The sequence below is a fragment of the Barbus barbus genome (genome assembly GCF_936440315.1).
Source record: "Barbus barbus genome assembly, chromosome: 23".
NCBI lineage: Eukaryota > Metazoa > Chordata > Actinopteri > Cypriniformes > Cyprinidae > Barbus > Barbus barbus.
In genome coordinates this window covers 30,410,701-30,433,880 of record NC_136751.1, presented here as the reverse complement: position 1 = coordinate 30,433,880, position 23,180 = coordinate 30,410,701, and the positions used below count along the sequence as shown (strand labels likewise).

The following is a 23,180-nucleotide window of genomic DNA, read 5'->3' as shown; positions in this document are numbered from 1 at the left end:
CTAACGTTATCATTTTCAAATTTACCTACATTCAAGTGTTGATAAAAAAAGTTAGCATGAAGCTAGAATAAAACATGTTTTTTGTTTAAAAGCTGCGACTCTGTTCTTTCACTGCATGTTCAGATTTATGTGAAGAAACATTCAAATTAAAACAAAAAAGGAAATATGAATTTAAAACCTAATTCAGAATATGAACTGTAATAGTGAAGTAACAGAGCACACTAGAATGAAGCACTGAAGAATGTTGACTATAAGGCTGGGTAAAAAATATAGATTTCTTGATTTTACTCGTTTCTCATTTTTATGACATGATACTGATTCTTAAATCCCAAGAATCGATTAGTCTAGCCTGTTTTCAGTTAATGAACGGAACATTCTAGCGCATCAAATACATTGCAATAAGCTGTGTGCTTTGTTACTTTTGATATGAAACAAAGTCTCAGATTTCAAATTCTGTCCATTTTATTATTATATTCAAACAATAAATGCTGTTTTGCGCTGTTTAACGTGAGTGACAGATCGCTGCAGAATGAAGCGCACTTGAACTGATCATCTCCTCCGCTTTAATAACAGCTTCAAAATAAACATGAATAAACATCTGAAGGTACAATCCCTCAAAGACAACAATATAACAGCTTGTAAACAATGTCACGTGATGTCACAGAAAAAAACATATTCAGTGACCATAAACTCGTTAGTCAGAAAATTACTGTTTCAATGATTAATTTATGTTTAGATAAATCAAATGCTTGTAAAATGTTTATGTAAAAAACTAAAAATTGGAGTAGAAATATGAAATAATTGTTATTTATTATATTTATTTTTACTTCATTGAGTATAATTAGAGTGTTTGTACACAAATCAGCTCATTTTAACCTTCAATATTATAGCAATATAGTACAATCTGACTCTCATGTATATTTTACAGCGTTAGTTGAGAGGTTTTTTCTTCTTGAGAAAATTTGGCATGTACTTTACCGGATATATAGCCAAAATAATCTATATCGAATTGAATTGGTAATCGAATCAAATTTCAAATAGTAATGTAGTAAAACACAGATATTAAAAGGCGAAATTCAGTAAACATGATGATGTATATTTTGTACAGGCAAGCAGATGAAGCCAGAATATAAACACAATGTGCAAAGTTTCACGTTAAATGGCTTCCCATAGAAAACCATTAGAAGGAAAACACTGAACCGTTAAGTGGATTGCGTTCATATTCCGGCCTCATCTGCTTGCGTATGTGAACTATGCATCATTAATATAGAAAATATTACTGTTTTAAATATATTAATTTTTTTTTTGAGAGGTGATCTAAATATTTGCGTCTGTGAAACAGGTGGAAAATTGTCAGGCTTGTGCTGCAGTTCTTTTGCCCTCCAGGTCTTCAAGCCAGTCACGTGGCTGAAAGCTATGAATTGACTAGGTTTTGTGTGTGTGTGTGTGTGTGTGTGTGTATTGTGTGGAAGTGTGTGTGTGTGTGTGTGTGTGTGTGTGTTTGCGTGTGTCTTGCGTGTGCGTGCGTGTGCATGAGTGTGTTACGTGTGTGTGTGTTGTGTGTGTTTGAGTGTGTGTGAAGGGCTTCTAACCTGTGCAGCCGGTCGTCCCTTTCCTAACGGAGAAGCCGAGGTCACAGTGACAGATGAACGAGCCCTTGGTGTTCTCACACTTCCCGCTCAGACAGATGTTTGGATTCAGCTCACACTCATTCACATCTGACACACACACACACACACAGATTACAGTTACACAGAAGTGAAAATAAGAGACATTTGACATTTACCATAGTACAAAGTGCCATGTTCATACAGTATGACCAGTTTCATCAGTCGAATAATTTTGAGTTCAATATTTACTTGAAGTCATTCTGAGATTTGAAGTAAATATTTCAATAATTTAATAACACATTCACATGTTCACACGCCTCTGATGTTTTTCAACGGTCACAGGTCATGCAGCCAAACACATATTTCATCTTTTTAATAAGTGTTTTATTTTTAGTTTTTTTTCCTCCATATAATTTTTACATTATTATATATATATTATTGTCATTATTTAATTAACTTTTAGTAAGTGAATAATTTTAAAGTAAAAACAAAACATTTAATTTTTTCCTTTTTATAACTAATTTCATTTAAATAAGTGTTTTTGATGCTTTTTTAAAGTAAATAATTTTATTTTACAATTTTTATGATTTGATACATTTTATTTTAACTTTTTATTTTAAAATGATTTACTCATTTAACATTTTTATGATGTAATTAATTAGTAATTTCAGTAATTACAAATTTCAATATTTACTCGTGTGTGTGTATATATATATTTATATTATATATATTTAATATATAAACATAACATATTTTCTTAAATATATACACGCATGTGTTTGTATTTATACATACATATTAAATATACACAGTATACACACATATATTATGTAAACAAAAACTTTTATTTTGGAAGCGATTAATCGTTTGACAACACTAGAATGAATGAATTAATGAATGTGTGATTTACCCAGACATGATTTCATATCCTCAGATGACATATAGCCGTCAAAACACAGGCACTGGAATTCCCCGGGGATGTTGGTGCACTGACCACCGTGACAGATGTCAGGACTGTCCTCACACTCATCGATATCTGCACACACACACACACGCACACACCACCGGCCAAAGGTCAGTACAGCATGAGTGTATGTGTAGAGTGTATGTATGTAATGTTAAGTGTGTGTGTGTGTGTGACCTGTGCAGCTCCTGAGGTCGGGCATGAGGGCGTAACCACGGCGACAGCTGCACTCATAACTTCCCTCTGAATTGGTGCAGAATGTCTCACAGCCGCCGTTCTCAATGGTGCATTCATCGATATCTGAAACACACACACATCACGTGAGTCACATTTACACGTCACTGACTGTGTTTACATACATCAGATTCTGTTCAAAGTCCATACTGGGCTCACAGTATATGCATCCAGACGTGGGAATATTCCAGTATATGCTGCCGTTTGTTGATCTGCATGTGTGTTTCTTTCCCGGGAGATTCCCAATGCTGCCACTGGTTATATACTGTATTTACTGTATGATCATCAAGTGGGCCAGTGGAGGCTGCATGACCATTTTTAATTTTCCTCATCTATACAGTCAAACCAATAATTCAGACACCAAATATATTTTTGGTATTTTTTTAGTAGTGGGTGCAAGACACCATAGTTAATTTATGTAAGTGAGGAGAGCAAAATAAAGTAAACTGTGACATATTACACCCAAAAATACTTCATACAGTGAACTACCAGTAAAAATTTGGGACCAAAAAGTATTCAGACACTTTGACCTGAGCATGTTTTGCAGAAGTGTTTTTTCTTTAATTGCTAATGTGATGTTTTTCCACCACAGACTGAACTAAATGAAGCATTGCTTGGTAATTAGTTGAGCTAAATTGATATTATCTAATTATGTTCTTAAATTTAACAGCTGACAGCTATTCAACCCAATTCATTACATACCTTTCTATCAAAGTTATCTGACATTATCAAGATCAGTTTGTTCTGATGCAGTTTAACTCTGAGCTCTTGCAATATTTTATTAGCATTTTCTAAATGATAGCAAATAAACTGTGATTATGGGAGAAATGTTGAGGGTGTCTGAATAAATTTTGGTTTGACTGTATGTATTATTTCAAAACCACCAGTTTTTTAATATTATTCTACTTGGTTTAACCACAGTGGCATCTTTTTGTCATTTTGTGTTATATGGATGTTTACAGAAACCTCAGGATGGCCTGAGCTCTCCGAACTAAAACTGATCTCCAGAGCAAATTAAAACATATATAGTCATTTTGCACATTGTTGCTTCTTAGACTTAAGTCCAAGTTTTGGATTATAACGAGAAGAGTTCAAGTCTCAGTCCTAAATCTTCTTTAGGGAGTACCAATGTAAATATAGGACACATACAGAACATTGCATCTTACAGACTTTTCTTCATTTTAGTTCACTGGGGTGACAAAGTGCATATTTTTTGGCTTGATTTCATCTGTTTTGAGGACAAGTCCGCTATGGCAGCATTCTGCTGTAAAAATCATGAATGCGAGATTTCGCTGGTTACAGAACAAGAATATTGACTTTAAAACACAAGCGGCCTGTTTAACTCACAGGAAATAGTAACGCCAAACTCAATCAGGACTGTTTTAGTCTGGACTCACGGCGCAAGTGATTAATGTGGGAAACGCCACGTTTAATATGTCTTACCAACGCACGAGAGTCTGTCTTCGGTGGATTTGTAGCCGGTGTTGCAGGAGCACTGGTAGCGTCCGATCATGTTCACACACTGACCGTTCTTGCATAGCTTGTCACTCAGTTCACACTCATTGATATCTGCAGAGAAAACACACAATAAACACAACTGAACCGAAATCTGTCAATTCAGGATGTGTAAAAAAGGAAGGTTTTGGTTAAAATTGACAAACCACCATCAGACACACACGCACGCACGCACGCACACACACACACACACACACACGCACACACTGACCCAGGCAGGCGGAGCCATCGGGGGCGATCTCGTGGCCCTCTGGACACTCGCAGCGGAAGCTGCCCTCAGTGTTGATGCATTCACCTCCTCTGCAGAGCAATGGGTTGCGCTCGCATTCGTCGATGTCTGAAACACAACACGCTCAAATTTGAGATTTTCCTAATATTTCTTCTGAAGAAAGATAAACATGTTTAGGGATGAAAGCCAAAATATTGAATGTCCTGGATGAATATTTTCTGAGTAATACACTTTTTGTTGTAGAGGGAGGTCAAATCGGCAATTTTCACCTGAGATTCATAGCCAAATTACAGAGGGATAAAAATTGCATTTTTACATGACACGCAGAGGTTGGCAGCTATTTCAAGTTTTTCCTCCAAAGTTTGCAAGCCTGTAACTCAATAAGTATGTCCTATACAATTGTTTTGATAGAGGGAAACAAGGTACATTTCTAATTTCAGCATTACTTATTTCTTACTTCAGACATTCCACTTTAAACACAATAAGTATTGGCTGTATACAAAGTGACCTTTGGCTTTCAAGCACTGAATATGGGTAATATTCAACAATCTGGAGCCTCATTGAGATGCCCATATCTCTGTAACTGAACGATGCAGGGCCATGAAAATGATGATTCCAAAAGAAAAGTTTATTAAGAACTAGAAACTAAAATCATATTGCAATATCTTTAATACTTCTTGAGTTATAGCCAAGCAAACTTTGGAAAAAAGAATTTATATGGCACTGAGACGTATGTTCAACCCAGTTGTTTTGACAGAAGGAAAGAAGATATATTTCTTAATTTTCTTTAAATAATATTTTTGCAAACTGATCCACATTTAGTTTTTGACCACTGAAAATGTGTACAATTTACCCCTGCAGCCATATTGAGATTCTTGAATCAAGTTGTAGTTACATATTTAGGTTGAATGTCCTTGAAATCAAAATCTTAAATCGGTCAAACGTTCTGAAAAACAGTGTGTGAGAGTCTCACCCATGCAGTTCTTCATCATCATGAACCCGCTCTCGTATCCGGTGAAACAATCGCACCGGAAATCACCGGCTGTGTTCACACACATGCCGTGACCGCACAGATCAGGAGAGATGCGGCACTCGTCGATATCTGTGAAAACACACACACACACACAGCACAGCACAAACACTGCATAAGGCACCCTACAGCACTTTTAAAAAACTGATATCAGTGGTTCTCAATCAAACAGATACCCTAAATATGAGTTAAAATAAGACAAAACAAACACATTCAAATTGCTAAAAATTGTGTAAACAGTGTAAATTGTATACTTGAAAAAGTCTAAATACTAAAACTCCAAAGTGTTTTTTTATGATGAATATACATATTACTAGTTTTGCCAAGCTCTCGTCAAAATTTTGAGTAAAATATCCTTAAATATCCTTATCTAGTACATCAGGAATAACTGGAAAAGTCATGTTGATTAATTGGTTAAAAAGAAACCTAAAAGAACATTCAGCTCTTACAGTGTCTAGAAACCTGAAGTTTATTATTTTAAATACAATTATAATTTTATTTATGTATTTATTTATTTATTTTAATTTCTGGACACTAACAGTTTCTGTAAATTAAAAAAATATATATATATTTAATTTAATAAAATAAAATTTAAATAACAAAATTTGAAAACAAAACTGTGTCAGATGAAACATATCAAATATTGCTGTGGACAATAATGAGTCAAACCTGTTGCGAATCACTAATCCAGTCCACCTGCTACTAACCAGCATGACATGGTTGTTTTATTTTAGAGCCACACATAGCTTGAATAGTGTAAAGTTTGTGTGTTCCGTGACATATCAGGACTCATTAGTGTTCACATGCATGTCTCTGAACCTCGTTTACTGCGTCTGAACTCACCTGTGCAGTTCCTTTCATCAAAGTCCAGAGCGAAGCCGCTGTCGCACCTGCAGCGGAAGCTGCCGATGGTGTTCCTGCAGCGGCCGTTTGTGCACAAGCTGTGGATCATCTTACACTCGTTTATATCTGCGGAGAAACACAACAATGACGAGTCAGGATAACGGCAGTGTGTATTTTTTCCACACACATGTTAACGGATTAAAGCGTTCACAGTTGCGTCCGGCAGTGCGTTCCAGGAGCAGTGCATCTGCAGAAGTGCAGAGATCGTTTCCACACCAAGCATATATGTAAATATAAACGTGGATTGACACGGAAATGTAGCAATTACATCATAAATGCATATAATTAATAAACAAGGCAATAATAGATGGCACTCGTGAAGGTGGGAAAACTAAGTTCTTTATGAACCGCAGGATTGCTTGTACACTGGAAATTTCTGTGTGAAAACACAGTCTGTGCTGCTTCTGCACTGCTTGTGTACCACACATGGACTGCATACACACTGCAAACGGAGAATGTGTGAAGCTGGTGTAAGTGAATGTATGTATGGATGAGTGTGGCCTGTCTGTCTCGCGCACCTTTCAAGAAGGGTTTGCCGTTGATGAAGTCTCCGCGGTGGGAGAATCCGGGCCGAGGGCAGAGCTGGGCGTAATCGGACGTTCCTTTCTCCGGACACTCGTCACACTCCGGGCCCCAGGCTACTCCCACGGAGCAGCAGCAGGCGTCCACACGGTGCCGGCCCGGGATCGGAGCGCCGCAGCGCTCGTCTACGTGTGTGAGGTAACACAGCTCCGTCCGCAGGTCTGTATACACACACATTCAGGAAACTGGGAATTTGCATGCAAAACAGACCTTCTCAAAACCATATTCATAATATTCAAAGTTGATTTGCATTGTGTAATGTTCTTTAGGTCACTCAATGCTAATGTCTTTTGATGACACAAGCGTCTCTGTGTACAGTAGAAACAAAATAGTTTAGAAGTTGCTTTATTTTACATTGATCAGTATTAATTATTTTAGTACTTCAACTAAATCAAACTGAGAAATGTTGCCTAGTTGCAAATAGCTGAAATAAAATAAGTTAAGAAATAATATAAAATAAAATAAGAAATGTTATATTATTTGTTTATTTTATTTCAATATGTTTACTTGTGTTTATTTATGACAAAATGTGACCCTGGAGCACAAAAGCAGTCATGAGTAGCACAGGTATATCTGTAGCAATAGCCAACAATACATTGTATGGATCAAAATTATACATTTCTCTTTTATGACAAAAATCATTAGAATATTAAGATCATGTTCCATGAAGATATTTAGTAAATTTCCTACTGTAAATATATCAGCTTAATTTTTGATTAGTAATATGCATTGCTAAGAACTTCATTTGAACAACTTTAAAGGAGATTTTCTCAATATTTAGATTTTTTTGCTCCCTCAGATTCCAGATTTTCAAATAGTTGTATCTCAGACAAATATTGTCCTATCATAACAAACCATACATCAATGGAAAGATTATTTATTCAGCTGTATAAATGTATAAATCTCAATTTCAAAAATTGACCCCTATGACTGGTTTTGTACTCCAGGGTCACAAATGTGTTTACCATTTATGCATTTTTTCTGTGCCATCATTTTGCAAACACAAATATGAATCTGAAAATTCATGTCAGAGTAGTTTTATGGGTGATGCACTCATTATAAATGCATTCTGCTGGAGTTTCATGCGTACCAACGCAGGTCCTTCCAGTGGAGTCCACCGTCATCCCGCTGGGACACTGGCAGATAAACGACCCGTCTGTGTTCACACACTTCCCATTGATGCAGACGCCGGGAAACACCTCACACTCGTTCACATCTACACACACAGCCGTGAAGCAGGTGAATATGAGACTCTGAATGCATGCAGACAGTGACGCGTGATGCGAGATCTCACCCTCACAGACGGTGCCCTTCACTCGCGCGAAACCTTTAGAGCAGAACGGATCTGAAACACACAACACACACCTTTACTCCACATACACCGGCTTACACTAATACAGATTCTGAAAGAAGTCTCTTCTGCTCACCAAGGCTGCATTTATTTGATCAAAAATACAGACAAAATGTAAAATATTATTCCAATGTAAAACAGCTGTTTACTTTGTGAATATCTGTTAAACTGTAATTTATTTCTGTGATCTGCAGCTGTATTTTCAGCATCATTACTCCAGTCTTCAGTGTCACATGATCTTCAGAAATCATAATAAAATATTGTGCAGCACGACTGTTTTCAACATTGATAATAATCAGCAGCAAATCAGTATATTAGAATGATTTCTGAAGGATTACGTGAAAAAAAAATCATAATTATTCCAGACTTTTGATTGGCGGTAATGCATGTGTTTGAGGTGTCAGACCTAGTACGACGGGTTAGTTAGTGGAGGTTGAGTCTCACCTGGTTCACATTTGGCACACGGTGAGCCCCAGGCCGCCCCCAGCGTGGCACAGCAGTGAGACTTCAGCGTCGCTCCGTTAATGTTAATCTCACACTGTCCATTCACCACCTTCAGCCAACATGTGCCCTTAGTGGTCTCTGAAATACACACGCAAACACACACACACACGCACACACATGAGGCTATAACACACACGTGTGATGAGTGTGACGGGACAGGAAGTGAACTCACCCACACACAGAGTTCCTGAGCTGTCCAGTGTGCTTCCTGTGGAGCAGAGACACGCGAACGAGCCGGCGCTGTTCTTACACTCGCTGTTCACACACGGGTTACTCAAGCACTCGTCCACGTCTGAACACACACACAAAAGATTTTAAAGATTTTTTTTTTTTTTAGATTTTTTTTTTTTAAGTGTTACTTTAAAAAATATATGTTAACTGAAATAAAAATGTAAAACCGTTTTTATTTTAGCAGGTCGGTAACTTTTACTTATTAATTTCTATATTCTAAAAACTATAAATTAATAAAGTTATCAAAATGAATTCAAACTCTATAAATATATATTAAAAAAACAATAAAAATGACAAAACACATAAAAAGTATTTTAAAAATTCAAAATTAAACAAGAAAATATAAAAAACTGATCCAAAATATTAATAAAAACTATGATAGTATCTCATTGTATTTGACTAGAACACATCAGATTGAACTATTTTCATTAATTCACACCAAAAGAATAATATACACAGTGATGAAAAAAAAAACATCAAATACTTTTTATTTATTTTATACTTGAAATATCCCTCAACAACATTTACAAGTTAGGGTACAAACAAATAACTGCATCAAGTTCACAGAAATGAATCAAACTGACCAACTCAGCTCAAATTAGACACTATTTAAACACGTCCATCTGATTCGATTCATATATTATGTAGTTAGTGTGATTTATGTCCTCAGCAGTGTGTGTGTGTGTGTGTGTGTGTGTGTGAGACGTGACCCACCTTCACACACCTCTGTCTCGGGCTGGAAGATGAAGCCCTTGGGACAGTGGCAGGTGAAGCTGCCCGGTGTGTTTCTGCACAGGCCGTTCTCACACAGGTGTCTGTTCATCATGCACTCGTCCACATCTGAAACACAGAAACACACGCGTGACGCAGACGTCTGCACGCTTCACACGCTAATGTCTGCAGAGATACTGACCCACGCAGGTCTTCCCGCTGATGTCCACCTCAAAGCCCAGGTTACAGTTGCACTTGTACGTTCGGAGCATGTTCTCACACACACCGTTCTGACAGATGTCAGGATCCAGCGCACACTCGTTTATATCTGACACACACACAGAGATTCACATCTACATCAACACACACGTGAACAAAGCATGGGTGAGTAAGATTTTTTTTACTTTTTAAGTGTAATTTTAATTGTTTACTTAAATATTTAAATCTATAGATACTGATAGTTAATGTAAATTTAACAGTATTATTTATGTAATTAACATTTTGAAGTATTTGTAATTCATCAATTAAAATATTTATTATTTAATATTTTATTATTTCATTTGTATTATTATTTTTTTTACATTTGACTATATACACTGTTTTTCGATTTTTGGGTGTAATCCATTTAATTTATTTTATACATACATCTCTTAAATGTTTATATCTATAGATATTAATAGTTACAGTTGGGCAAAAAAGTGTTTAGTCAGCCACCAATTGTGAAAGTTCTTTAATTATTAAATATTAAATACAATAATACACCTTCTAAAAATGTTTAACATATAAACATATACAATTATTTATTGTATATGTTTATATACAATTATTTAGCCCGCACCTCTGCCGTCAGTCGTGGTTCCTGGGCCGTGACTGCAGAGAGCTGAAAACTCCGCTGGAACATAAACACACAATTTAACAACATGTTTGCAGATGCCAGAGAACTCTAAACATGGCAGCAGTGTGTGTGTGTGTGTGTGTATGTGTACGTTTTTGTGACAAATGAGGACATAAATGTGTATAATGACACAGGTATTACAAGGTGAAGGTGACTTTTCAGGACATTGACCCATGTCCCCACTTTTCAAAATGCTTATAAATCATACAGAGTGAGTTTTTTGGGGGAAAGTTGAAATGCAGTCTCCTGTGAGGGGTAAGTTTAGGTGTAGGGTTGGTGTAGGGCAATAGCACATACAGTTTGTTCAGTATAAAAACCATTACACCTATGGGATGTCCCCACTTTTCACAAAAACAAACGTGTGTGTGTGTGTCTGTGTCAGTCTCTCTGTGTGTGTGTGTGTGTGAGAGAGAGAGAGTCTGTGTGTGTGTGTGTGTGTGTGTGTGTGTGAGAGAGAGAGTCCGTGTGTGTGTGTGTGTGTGTGTGTGTGTGTGTGTGTGTGTGTACCTGAGTTGAGCGGTGGGCACGGCTGGCATGGTTCTCCGTAGGCGTACTCTACACTGGCGCAGCAGCACTCAGATTTGGTGACGGCGCCGAAGAACGGTCGCACACACTGACCGCGCTTGTATCCTCCGTAACACGTGCTGCGCATGTGTGTGTCTGCAGGAGAGCAAAAGAGTACTCAGCTTCGCATTTCAACAACAACAGCATGCCGTGATAAACAGCCATCGACTAAACGACTGCAGGACACCAAATCAACACTCAGAACAATAAACAAACCCTTAATGAGAACAACAAACCCTATGTGTGTGTGAGTGTGTGTGTGCTTGCATGCGCATGTGTGTGTGTGCGTTTGTGAAAGTGAGAGAGTGAGTGAGAGTGTGTGAGAGCAAGTGTGTGTGTGTGTGTGTGTGTGTAAGAGAGCAAGTGTGTGTGTGTGTGTGTGTGTGTGTGTGTGTGTGTAAGAGAGCAAGTGTGTGTGTGTGTGTGTGTGTGTGTGTGTGTGTGTGTGTGTGTGTGTATGCGGCTGCACTCACCTACGCAGACGCGTCCGTCGAGCCCCACAGCGAGTCCCGGCATACACTCGCAGCGGAACGATCCCTCGGTGTTGACGCAGTGACCGTTCATACACATGCCAGGAACCTCACACTCGTCCACATCTGACACAAACACACACAGAACACACACAACGCTACACACACGACTGCACACATGATGAGCGTCAACAAAACACCTCAGACCTGATCAGAACCCTCACAGACCATGCAGCTAACAAAAACATTTTGTAGTTCTTTAAATGTTGTTTTAATTGTTTCAAATATGTTTTTTTTCGTGATTATATGAATGTTCACCAAAAAAAATGTGGTTAACCGAACATTTGATGGTACCCATCGACTTTTTATAGTATGGAAAAAATACTATGGAAGTCAATGGCTACAGTGTCAACTGTTTGATTACCAACATTCTTCAAAATATTTTATTTTCTGTGTTCAAAAGAAGAAAGAAACTCTTACAGGTTTGGAGCAACTTGACGAGTAAATGACAGAAATTTAATTTTTGTTGCCCTGTCCCTTTAAAGGAACATGCAAACATTATGAGAATGCTATTTTTGAAAGGTCTCTGGACATTTGTAACAAATAGTAACATTTAAAAAAACAACAGACGAATGTCCAAGTATAAATGTTGTTTTTGGGCTAACATTTTGAGAACATTATTAAAGACCAGATAACACTGAATGAACGTTCTATTAGTTTTACTGGAAGAACTTGCTCCCTGTTATCTGGGATGCTCTTTACTACACAATGAAAATTAACAGCAAGTGTCTAAAACACATTATGACTTGTGTGAAAATGAGAGTCTGATTTCTGGATCCGCTGGATTCGTCTGCTATTTTCGCACAAGAAAAAGCTGCTAAACATCTGTTCATGAAGTCAAAACTTAAATTTTTGGGTGAACTATTCCTTTAATGTGAGATCAGTAATACCCATTATTCATCTTGAGCTCAGACTAAAGTTGAGACCAATCAGTGTGATCAACAGTGTGTGTGTGTGGTTTCCTGTGTTCTAGACTTGTTCCTCTTGAGACTATACAAATCATTAATGAGCAATTACATCATAAGCATGACTTCAGATGTGTGTGTGTGTGTGTGTGTGTGTGTGTTTTTAGGTTTGTCTGCGCTTCTGAGGCACAAATATGTGAAAAAGTCCTCACTAAGGTTCTGATTCTGATTTTTGTGTGTTGCTGTGTGTGATGGCTTAGGGCTGGTTAGTAACTGTGAGTGTGTGTGTGTGTGTGTGTGTGTGTGTTCACTTACCCACACAGAATCGTCCAGTACCATCTAACAAGTATCCAGGTTTGCAGATGCACTTGAAGCTGCCGTCCTCATTGATGCACATGCCATTCAGACAGATGTTTCTTATCAAACACTCATCAGTGTCTGAAACACACACACGAACACAAACACACACACACACACACAGACACACATACACAACAACAACCAAAACACTTCAACAGAGTTCATACATGCATCTCCTCATGCACAAATCTCCTCTGAGATTTTAGTGGAGGTGTTTGTGTTGCACATCATAGAAGACAATGTTAGCACCCATTATTTTCATCTTCCGGGTTTAAAATCTATATCATGCTGACATGACGTTGCAAAGGACTATAGTACATCAATGATTATTCATGAGACTGCGTGTTCTTATCCTATGAGAAGACGCTTTGCTTAATTATTCAGCATGTGTTGACTCCAAGATCAATTTATTTGATCAAAATAAAGTAAAAAAAAACCAAACAAAAAACAGCAATATTGTGAAATATTACAAATTTAAAAAAAGTTTTAAATTTTAATATATTATAAAATGTAATGTTATTCCTCTGATGCCAAGCAGAATTTTCTTCATCATTACTCCAGTTTCAGTGTCACATGATCTTTATTTGACCCTCAAGAAACATTTCTGATTATCATCAATGTTGAAAATAATTTAGCTGCTTGTGTGGAAATGGTGAAACACTTTAAATTTCAGGATAAAAGGGCAGCGCAGCAAGCACTAACAGTGAATCGAAACTAAAAACAGTACTGTAACAGCAGACATGTAGTTTTGTGTTTTTAAAAGAAAATTTTGCATCCCATGATCCCTTTAATAGTTGAAAATAAAGACGTCTAGTCTAGTTTCTGTCATTATCGAATGCATTAAACTGCAGTGCATCGTGGGACATCTCACCTTGGCAGTTTCTTCCGTCAGTGGAGATCTCGAAGCCGGCGTTGCACACGCAGTGGAAGCTGCCCTCCGTGTTGACGCAGCGGCCGTTGTTGCAGATGCGACCGTTGGCCACACACTCATCCAGATCTGCAGAGAACATGCAGAAGTGAACGTGTGCATGTGTCACGTATGGGGCCCCAACACTAGGGACGCAACAATTAACCGTGAACCGGTTGAAAAAAAGCGATTCAAATATGTGACGATTCAAATCGGTCGAGATGCTAAACAAATCGCGATTCAATTAGAGGCAGGAGTTTTTATGAAAGTATGTCTGAGGGGAACTTACTGTCTTTAGAAAAGTTTAGATGGTATTTTTCTTTTCAGCTTGCCTCTGTATAAAGCATATTAAAGTTCATTAGTGCAGCGCTGCTTTGTTTACAGCGGAAACCAAGGAAACGCTTAAAGCGCCACCTGCTGGCAGAGACTGAATCTGCATCTAATTCAGCTTGGTTCATCTGCTCTTTCTGTTTCATGCAGATATTTGTTATGTATAGTTTCACAAAACTGAAGTCAGACCATTCTGTTTTTGCTTCAAATTTCAAAATTATACAATCTAATTTAGATTATAAACTGCTCATGTTGCATCTTTGTTTGGATCATGATTAAAATGCAGTGGTTGCCTCTAGCACAGACAAAGCCTTATTTTGTTTATATGAAGAGATTTATTTGATTTGTGTTATTTATTTGATTTGGGGCTTGTTTTCAAATTTCAATTTAGTTTTGTTATTTACATTTGCATTATATTTACATTTTATTAATTAGCAGATGCTTTTATCCAAAGCGACTTACAAATGAGGACAATAGAAGCAATCAAAACCAACAAAAGAGCAACATGCAAGTGCTATATTGGTATATTATTACAGTGTTATATTTCAGTTTCACAAGGAAATGTTCAGCATTTTGTCCAAGAAATAATTAAAAGGACACATTTTTTTCAGAGGTAGATTCATATAATTAACTAATATATTATTCATATATTAATTTGTATAATTTCCTTAGCACTCTTTTAAACCCTCCCAGCTTTTCCACCCTATTTTCACTCAAAACGAAACTCTGCTGCTGTGCGCACCTGACACTGTTACTGAAAACTGTGCTTTATGCTGGACACTATTTATTTATCGTGAGTTGTTCAGATCGCGGTCATCGAATACGGTTTTAATGATAATTAAAATATGAAATGGTAATACTAACCGTGGGGAATTTTATCATGATTTATTATCGTTATCGTTACATCCCTACTACACACATACTGAAGCGTCTGCCACCTCAATATATGAGGACGTAAATACATGAACAACATCTCCAGAACTGCTCTGAGAGTTTCTTCATGAGCATTTAACTGTTTCTTTTGAGTAAATCTAGCATATCATACACACACAGAAATTTAAAGATATTAACGGCAACCCGTCAAAATAAAAGTTTGGTTTAACTTGAAGACATTGTGGCAGAAATACATTAGTATTGTTCAGCAGAATATACATAATACTGCTACTAAAATTATTAAAACCTATTTTTTTAAAGGAATAATCAGACAATATATCTTAAATGTTTTAATTGTAATTGTAAATCCCCTTTATTTGCTAAAAAATGTAATTTAATTATCATTAATGAAAAGATACCTTAAATTATTGTTTTATGCCTTCATTTGATAACCAAAAAAATGTAAATACACAAAATAGAATTTCTGAAGAAAAAAAAAACATTTCATAAGCCTATTGAAAGAATAATGAAACTTGTTTTATGCATTCAAATAATTAGACACGCTAAATTTGGTAATAATAAAACATAAGGTGGAAAAAATAAAACATTTCATAGGGCCCTTTTGTTAAAAAAAAAAAAAAAAAAAAGATGTTAAATTGTTTAGGTTTAATGATTTTAATTAATTAGACATGCTTTATGATTAATAATATTTAATTGAACCATTAAAAAGGAGTCCAGAAAAATTTAAAGAAAAAAAAAAAATGGAATCCAGAATTTGAAAAAAAAAAAAAAAAAAAAAAAAAAACTGAATTGGGGAAAAAAAATTATAAAACGGATTTCATAGGGCCCAATACACACTGGAGCATTTGCCTAATATGTTTCGCCAATATCAGGTGGGCCCCCTGATTCCCCGGGGCCCTAAGCGGCCGTTTACCTGGCTTATTAGTTAAGTCCGTCCCTGGTCACTTGTGTGTTTGCGTGCGTTTACCTCGACACTCGGTTCTGGTGGCCGTGCTCTGGAATCCAGTGGGACACTGGCAGTAATAAGATCCGGGTGTGTTCACACACTCTCCGTTCACACAAGGGCTCCGCTCACACTCGTTAGCATCTAAACACACACACAACACGTGATCAAACGCTCGCCGTAGACACCTTCCACACGTCTGACATCAGGCGACACACTGACCGACGCACTCGCCGCGGCCGTCCAACCGGTAGCCCATGTTGCACTCGCAGCGGTAGCTGCCCGGTGTCGGCACGCACCGGCCGTTGATGCACAGGTTACGAAACGCCTCACACATGTTCCTGATGCTGACATTCTGTGGCAGGATGACTGAGAGAGAGAGAGACGGGAAAACATCAGACTCAGAGTCTCAACACTGTGACACAAGTATGGAGAAAAGCTGAGAAATTTGATAAACTAGCTGAGTTTGATCAGCTTCTCAAAGCTTCGAAACCAGCAGCTCAACCAGGATTCACACGGTCTAGAAAAACCTGGATATATGTTATTATTGTTTATTATTATTATAGTTTAGTATTATAAATAAAACTAAAATTAAAACCTTAAAAAACATTTTGGTTATTTGAAATGAAATAAAATAAAATAAGAACTTTTTATTTCAGCTAATTGTCAAGGAAACATTTCTTATTTTAAATTAACTTTATGTACTAAAATAACCACAAACTATTATAAATAAAAATGAATAAACTAGTATAGACAGACATAAAAAACTACTACAATTTATGAACTTTTTTGAGAGCTGCACAAGTAAAATGGACACTGTATGAGTGCGGTTGGACAATGTCTATGGTAACATTTTAAGCCATAAAATGACGAAGTTTTCACACACAAAAACAATCTTATAAAATTACATTTCAGCTTTTAATGAAAAGGGACAAGTCAAACATATTATATTAATTTAAAACATAAATAATACTGTCTTAAATTGTTTAGATTTTTAGAAGGCACATTAACTTCTTTCAAAATTCACAATTATGTTTGCTGCATAAAAACATGGGTCGATATTCGCATTGATCTGAACATAAGATAGGCAAACTGTAAATGCAAATTCACTTTCTACCACGAGGTGGCGCTGTAGGAGCAAATAGCGGCTTATCCAGTACGTTAACAGCTGTACACAAAGCAGCACCGCGCTCATATACGCTGCTTTAAAAGGCATTATAGGCAAGATGAAATGAAAATGCCAACGACACGTTTCTGAAGACAGACGGTTCCCTTCAGAGACACATTCACATAAAAACATGTGCGCCGCGTTTTGACTTTGAAATGTGCAGCGCTCATTTATTCAATGACATCATTGCCTTTTGAAGTTTAATCCAGCTGTATCGCGATTCTTGTCTTTCCGTCACCAACTGCAAGACCTCTTGAAATTGGAATTAAGACTTTTCTTATACCATTTAACGTATTTAAACCTTTTTATGGCCTTAAATGTTATACAACTAAATTGAGAGTTTTAAGGACCTGCAGAAGCCCTGTATTTAAGGCCCGTCGGGCAGGGCAGTGGTACATTTTGGTAGCCCGACTGGGAAACGCAATAGTCCCGGGACGTCAGGCTAGCGATTTTGCGAGCCCTGCACTTATCAAACGCATTTTAACTCATCAGTTTAAGTTTGAAGCGAACAGGAAACGACTGAAGTGTGTTCAACACACGCATCTCTTTCATCAGATCTGCCTGACATTTGGAACAGATGATCCTGACACAAAGCCAGCAAGAAGTTACTGAAGTGTTGTTGATATGAACTGTTTCATATACTAATCCATTTGTAACACATTTACAAACTGAGAGCAAGGAAGTAAACAGGAAGTGAGGCGTGTCTTTGCTCTTAACAGCCCTTGAGTGCAGAGGTGTGTGTATTACCAGGTCTAATGGTGAAGGAGGGAAGGTCAACAGACGTGGGCGGCAGAGGTATCGGATCACGTGGGAAAGGATCTCGTGGGTCATCGGGAAAACCCGGACCAGGACCAGGACCAGGACCAGGACGAGGAATCGGAATCAGATCTGGTCTGTCTGGATCAGGGACCGTGTGACCATACAGACAGAGTCTCTGATACTCCTCTGAGCAGGGAGAGAGAGAGAGAATTATTCAGTTTCATATTCATATTATTCAGTTTGTTAGTTAGAGTGAAGATGTTACAAGTACCATAATAATTAGGGCTGCAACAAACAAATATTTTGATAATCAATTAATCTAAGGATTATTAGAACGATTAATAGACTAATCATAGATTAGTTCACTGATTAATCAGTAAACTTTGATTGATTATTCAGCTTTTGCAATTAGTTTAAAAGTCGAGTAATAAATATTCTAACAAATAACTGTAATCACAGGTAATCAAAACAGCCCTGAGCTAAATCAAGCTTTGATCTCTGCAAACCACACTATCACTTAAATTAAATATTTTTACACCACTAAGGGGGTGGTGATGGCGCAGTGGATAAGACACATGCCTTTGGTGTGAGAGACCCGGGTTCGAATCCACTGTGAGACACCAATGTGTCCCTGAGCAAGACACTTAACCCCTAGTTGCTCCAGAGGCGTGCGACCTCTGACATATATAGCAATTGTAAGTCGCTTTGGATAAAAGCGTCAGCTAAATGAATAAATGTAAATGTACTAATAAAAAGATTTTATCATTAGCTAGCTCCACACTGGAGAGCTGCTTTAGAACAGAAAATCTAGTTGTATCTCTAACAGAAAGCGACACTGACTCTGGTTTTTCATGTTTAATACTGTAAAGCTGCTTGATTTAAGGCTATCTATTGCATAAAGTACTATATAAATAAGTGTGGCATGACTGGACTTTACTGGAGTACCAAACTGGTGCAAACATCAACATCACTGTAATCAGATGCTTTCTTAACTGCTGCTTTCTCTACCATTTTGTTGTGTTTATTTCGTTATTGAGAGGAAAGCATGCAGCATATATTTACATATTCATCCAAATACCGCTCAGCAGCTTTAGGTTCGGCTGTGTTTGATCTGAAGCGCTGTGTGTGTATGTGTCTCTTCTTCTCTTGAACTGCATCCAGGAGGGCTGAATTATTGGCCAAACTGCATTACTGCAGGATCTTACATGAGATAAAACGTCTACTTGACAACAAAAATACTTGTCGACAATTTTTTTATTGTCGATGTTGTTGATAACATCGACTAAACGTTTCAGCTCTAATAATAATAGTTATTTACTATCTGTTTTTGTCTTTTATAGTGCTTGTTCAAAATACTATTTCAATTGTTCAGCTGTTTTTGTACATGTCATTTAAATAAAAAACAAATATAAACCTGATAAATAAAGCTGTTTGGTTGAACTGAGAGACTGACAGAGCGATGAAGTCTCATCCTCACCTGTTCCGCGGATGGGACACATCTCTGGGACGGTGGATCCGGACCAGCATCCTCTGTTCTCGCAGCAGCACTGGCTCTTGGACATACGCTGGGGCAGCAGGTTAGCACAGCGTCCGCTCACGATGTTAGCGTAGCAGAAGCCTGTCCGGGCGTCTGGAGTGGAGCACACAAACACAGGATGCTGCATGACCTACCATCATCTAATGCAGTCACACAACAAGATTCACTAATGGAATGAGTTTATATATCTGCAAACAGCATTTCACAAACTCAACCTCATTCACGATCACAAAATACTATTTGCAAATGAAAAACAATTAAAATGCATAAGTGTGTTTGCATGTTTCTCAATGTTTCTGCATGTACAAACTGTTGAATCTGATTTGCAAATGATCATGTGTGCATATTATGATTGGCTGGATTATATTGGATGTTTTGAATGTTCATAGAACTTTCAGAAATAATGTTTCACAGCTTAAACGTTCTTAAAGCATACACACACACACACACACACTCTCAGTGTGACTGTGTAGTCTGCATAATGACAGAGCATCTCCAGCTGCAGGAATAACGTGAGGGAGCGAGCAAAGCGCGATGATGGAGGAGAAAAGAGGGATGTTTGGCTCAGGAAACGTTTGGAGTGGATCGAGTCATAGCGCACATTCCTTCCACACAAACACAGCCAACACACATCAGCTGAAGACCACTGACCCACTTACACACACACACACACACATACACAGAGGACGGCCTCCTCTAAAAGCCTCACACACAAACGCTTATTTTTACAGTTTCATGTAATTCATCAGCTTCAGCTGAATGTGCTTCACTGGCCTGATGAATAACAGTACATGTTCTGCCACAGTCAGATCAAGTCAAATTATATTCAAAACCGGTTAACTGGATCAGGGGCCATTAAATCATAAACTTCAAAAAAAATATGATAAATAATTTTAAAATAAAAATGAATCAAAATAAAATACTTCATAAAATTATTGAAGCCCTATAAAAGGCAAAATCAAAAATGAATAAATGATTTTAAAAACAAAATAAAACAAAAAATTAGAAAAATATAGAATGAAAAATTAAAACAAATGATTTCGCAAATAAAAATAATCTCAATAAAACACTTACAAAAAATTTAATTAAAAAAGTTAAATTAAAACAACTGTTTTAAAAAAATAAGGCTAATCAAAATAAAGCACTTACTAAAATTAATTAAACTATATAAATGCAAAATTAAATATATGATTTTAAAAATAAATTAAAAAATCCATATGAAACACTAAAAGTTTCATCATAAAAACATAAAAAATTCAAATAATTACTATTTTAAAAAAACTATCAAAATAAAACACTTACTAGAACAATTTATTCTTTTTAGTTGCATGTCATGTCAGAAACTGTTAACATGCAAATGTGCTACTAAATTATTTAAATAATAACTGAGACTTCAAGGAAAATAATTTAGGTTTGGCTGACAAAAAAAAAAAGTAAATCCTTTTTACTTTTAAGAGCAAAACAGTTTTGATGAGAAAAACACACAGGATATGGTTTTCTCATGGTGAACTGATGAGATGGTGTGAAATGAATGTTTAATTTCAGATCTGAATGTGAGTTTACACTGGATTTTGAAGGATCTACTGCTCTGCTCCTTTAGGTTTTATTACAACTTTAAATCTGAACATTAAGAAAATGTAAATAGTTCCTCTGCAAACACACACACGGAGGAAACACGTAGAGCAGGAAGCGGACAGGAGGAGAGGTTAATACATCAGACTGTGACGTTGAGAGTGGGTCGGACTCACCGATGCAGCGCGAGCCGTCCAGCGCCGTGTCGAAGCCCACCGGACACCTGCAGAAGTAGCTGCCGATGGTGTTGGAGCACTGACCTCCACTGCACAGACCCGGGATCTGAGAGCACTCGTCGATGTCTGAGAGACACAAAACCCATCAGATCATCACGCTTAAACCAGCCGCTACAGTACAAACCGCTTCACCATCAATACCAGACTCATGACGCTGACTGTCCAAGAGAATCATACTAGTCAAAGCTATAGCTATCTTCTGGATAATGACTAGGGATGGGTACCGAGATTTTTTTGGACCGGGACGTAATTGGGTCAGTACCAGACTACCGATAAGATTCAGGACAAACGATACTGTTATCGATACTTGCGTTGTTTTATCTCCGTATACTTCAATGTTAATGACGAATTAGAAGCTGCTGCTTGACATTTTTCTTCACTGAATGATGTGGCCAACGTTTGCTCGACATGCATGTGACATCCACGGTGTGTGTTTGCATGCAATCAGTCATCGTGGCAAGAGTGAAACGTTTGAAAATGTGGGCTCACGTTACAAAACTAAGCCACACCAGCATCAGATGCAATATGCAGTAGTGTAATAGTGAACAAAGGAGGCAACACCAGTAATATAATGGAAGATAAAAAGAAGATATTTTGAAGAATGTGGGAAACTAAACAGTTGCTGGTCTCCACTGACTTTGATAAAAATACTATGGAAGTCACTGGGAACCAGCAACTGTTTGGTTTCCCACATTCTTCAAAATATCTTTTATGTTCAACAGAAGAAAGAAATGATGACACAATTTTAATTTTTGTAAGAAATATTCCTTTAATATTAATAAAATAAACCACAAAGAGAAAAATAACTCACTGCTCTTGACTGAAGCACTTTAATACAGTTGCTAAAATTCAGCAGCAATAAAATAGGTTGAAATTTTCAACAACTTTTTACATCATATCTTTTTGCACCAAATAGTATTGATAACAGTATCGATAAAATGTAAACGATACCCATCTCTAATAATGACAGCAGTAGTAATTGATATCTACACTACTTGAGGTCGGTAAGATTTTTTAAGGTTTCTAAAAGGAGTCTCTTACGCTCACCAGTGGACGCTCTGCAGTGAATGGGTGCCGTCAGAATGAGAGTCCAAACAGCTGATAAAAACATCACAATAATCCACACCACTCCAGTCCATCAGTTAACATCTGGAGAAGATAAAAGCTGAAACAAATCCAGCATTAAGACGTTTTTAACTCAAATATGAGTCCATAATCCATAATAAGGCTTCCTCCAGTGAAAAAGTGTTCTGGTCTGAATCAGGTGAGAAATCTGCACAGATCAAGCACCGTTTACAAGACAAAACAACCAATATGTGGCTGGATTTTGATGTGAGAGACAACAGAAGATGCACTTTTTCACTGGAGGAAGCGTCATTATGGATTATAAACTTTATTATGGATTACTATAAAAATTATTATGGATTATTATTTGAGTTAAAAACGTCTTAATGCTGGATTTGTTTCAGCTTTTGTCTTCTCCAGATGTTAACTGATGGACTGGAGTGGTGTGGATTATTGTGATGTTTTTATCAGCTGTTTGGACTCTCATTTTGACGGCACCCATTCACTGCAGAGCATCTATTGCTGAGACACTGATGCAGAGACACATTTCTACAAACCTGATGAAGAAACACACTCATCTATATCGCGGATGATCTGAGGGTGAGGTGAAACACTCAACAAGCTAATTTGGAATCCAAATCAAATCTCAAG

General features: G+C 37.2%; 1 protein-coding gene across 1 annotated transcript in view; it reads right to left on the bottom strand.

Moving 5' to 3' along the window:
• LOC306843283 (fibrillin-1-like) overlaps positions 1-23,180 on the bottom strand; it is an 83,389-nt gene that overhangs the window by 44,394 nt on the left and 15,815 nt on the right. The window contains exons 9-32 of the mRNA XM_079374665.1: positions 21,405-21,530; positions 19,597-19,749; positions 18,108-18,305; positions 16,415-16,561; positions 16,217-16,336; positions 13,990-14,115; positions 13,074-13,196; positions 11,797-11,919; positions 11,267-11,419; positions 10,703-10,756; positions 10,067-10,192; positions 9,868-9,993; positions 9,095-9,214; positions 8,863-9,000; positions 8,362-8,412; positions 8,158-8,283; positions 7,004-7,228; positions 6,426-6,551; positions 5,526-5,654; positions 4,535-4,660; positions 4,252-4,377; positions 2,752-2,874; positions 2,521-2,646; positions 1,593-1,718 (exon numbers count right to left, since the gene is read on the bottom strand). Of these exons, the coding sequence (XP_079230791.1) occupies positions 1,593-1,718; positions 2,521-2,646; positions 2,752-2,874; positions 4,252-4,377; positions 4,535-4,660; positions 5,526-5,654; positions 6,426-6,551; positions 7,004-7,228; positions 8,158-8,283; positions 8,362-8,412; positions 8,863-9,000; positions 9,095-9,214; positions 9,868-9,993; positions 10,067-10,192; positions 10,703-10,756; positions 11,267-11,419; positions 11,797-11,919; positions 13,074-13,196; positions 13,990-14,115; positions 16,217-16,336; positions 16,415-16,561; positions 18,108-18,305; positions 19,597-19,749; positions 21,405-21,530 (3,117 nt within the window). The remainder of the gene's footprint in view (positions 1-1,592; positions 1,719-2,520; positions 2,647-2,751; positions 2,875-4,251; positions 4,378-4,534; positions 4,661-5,525; positions 5,655-6,425; positions 6,552-7,003; positions 7,229-8,157; positions 8,284-8,361; positions 8,413-8,862; positions 9,001-9,094; positions 9,215-9,867; positions 9,994-10,066; positions 10,193-10,702; positions 10,757-11,266; positions 11,420-11,796; positions 11,920-13,073; positions 13,197-13,989; positions 14,116-16,216; positions 16,337-16,414; positions 16,562-18,107; positions 18,306-19,596; positions 19,750-21,404; positions 21,531-23,180) is intronic.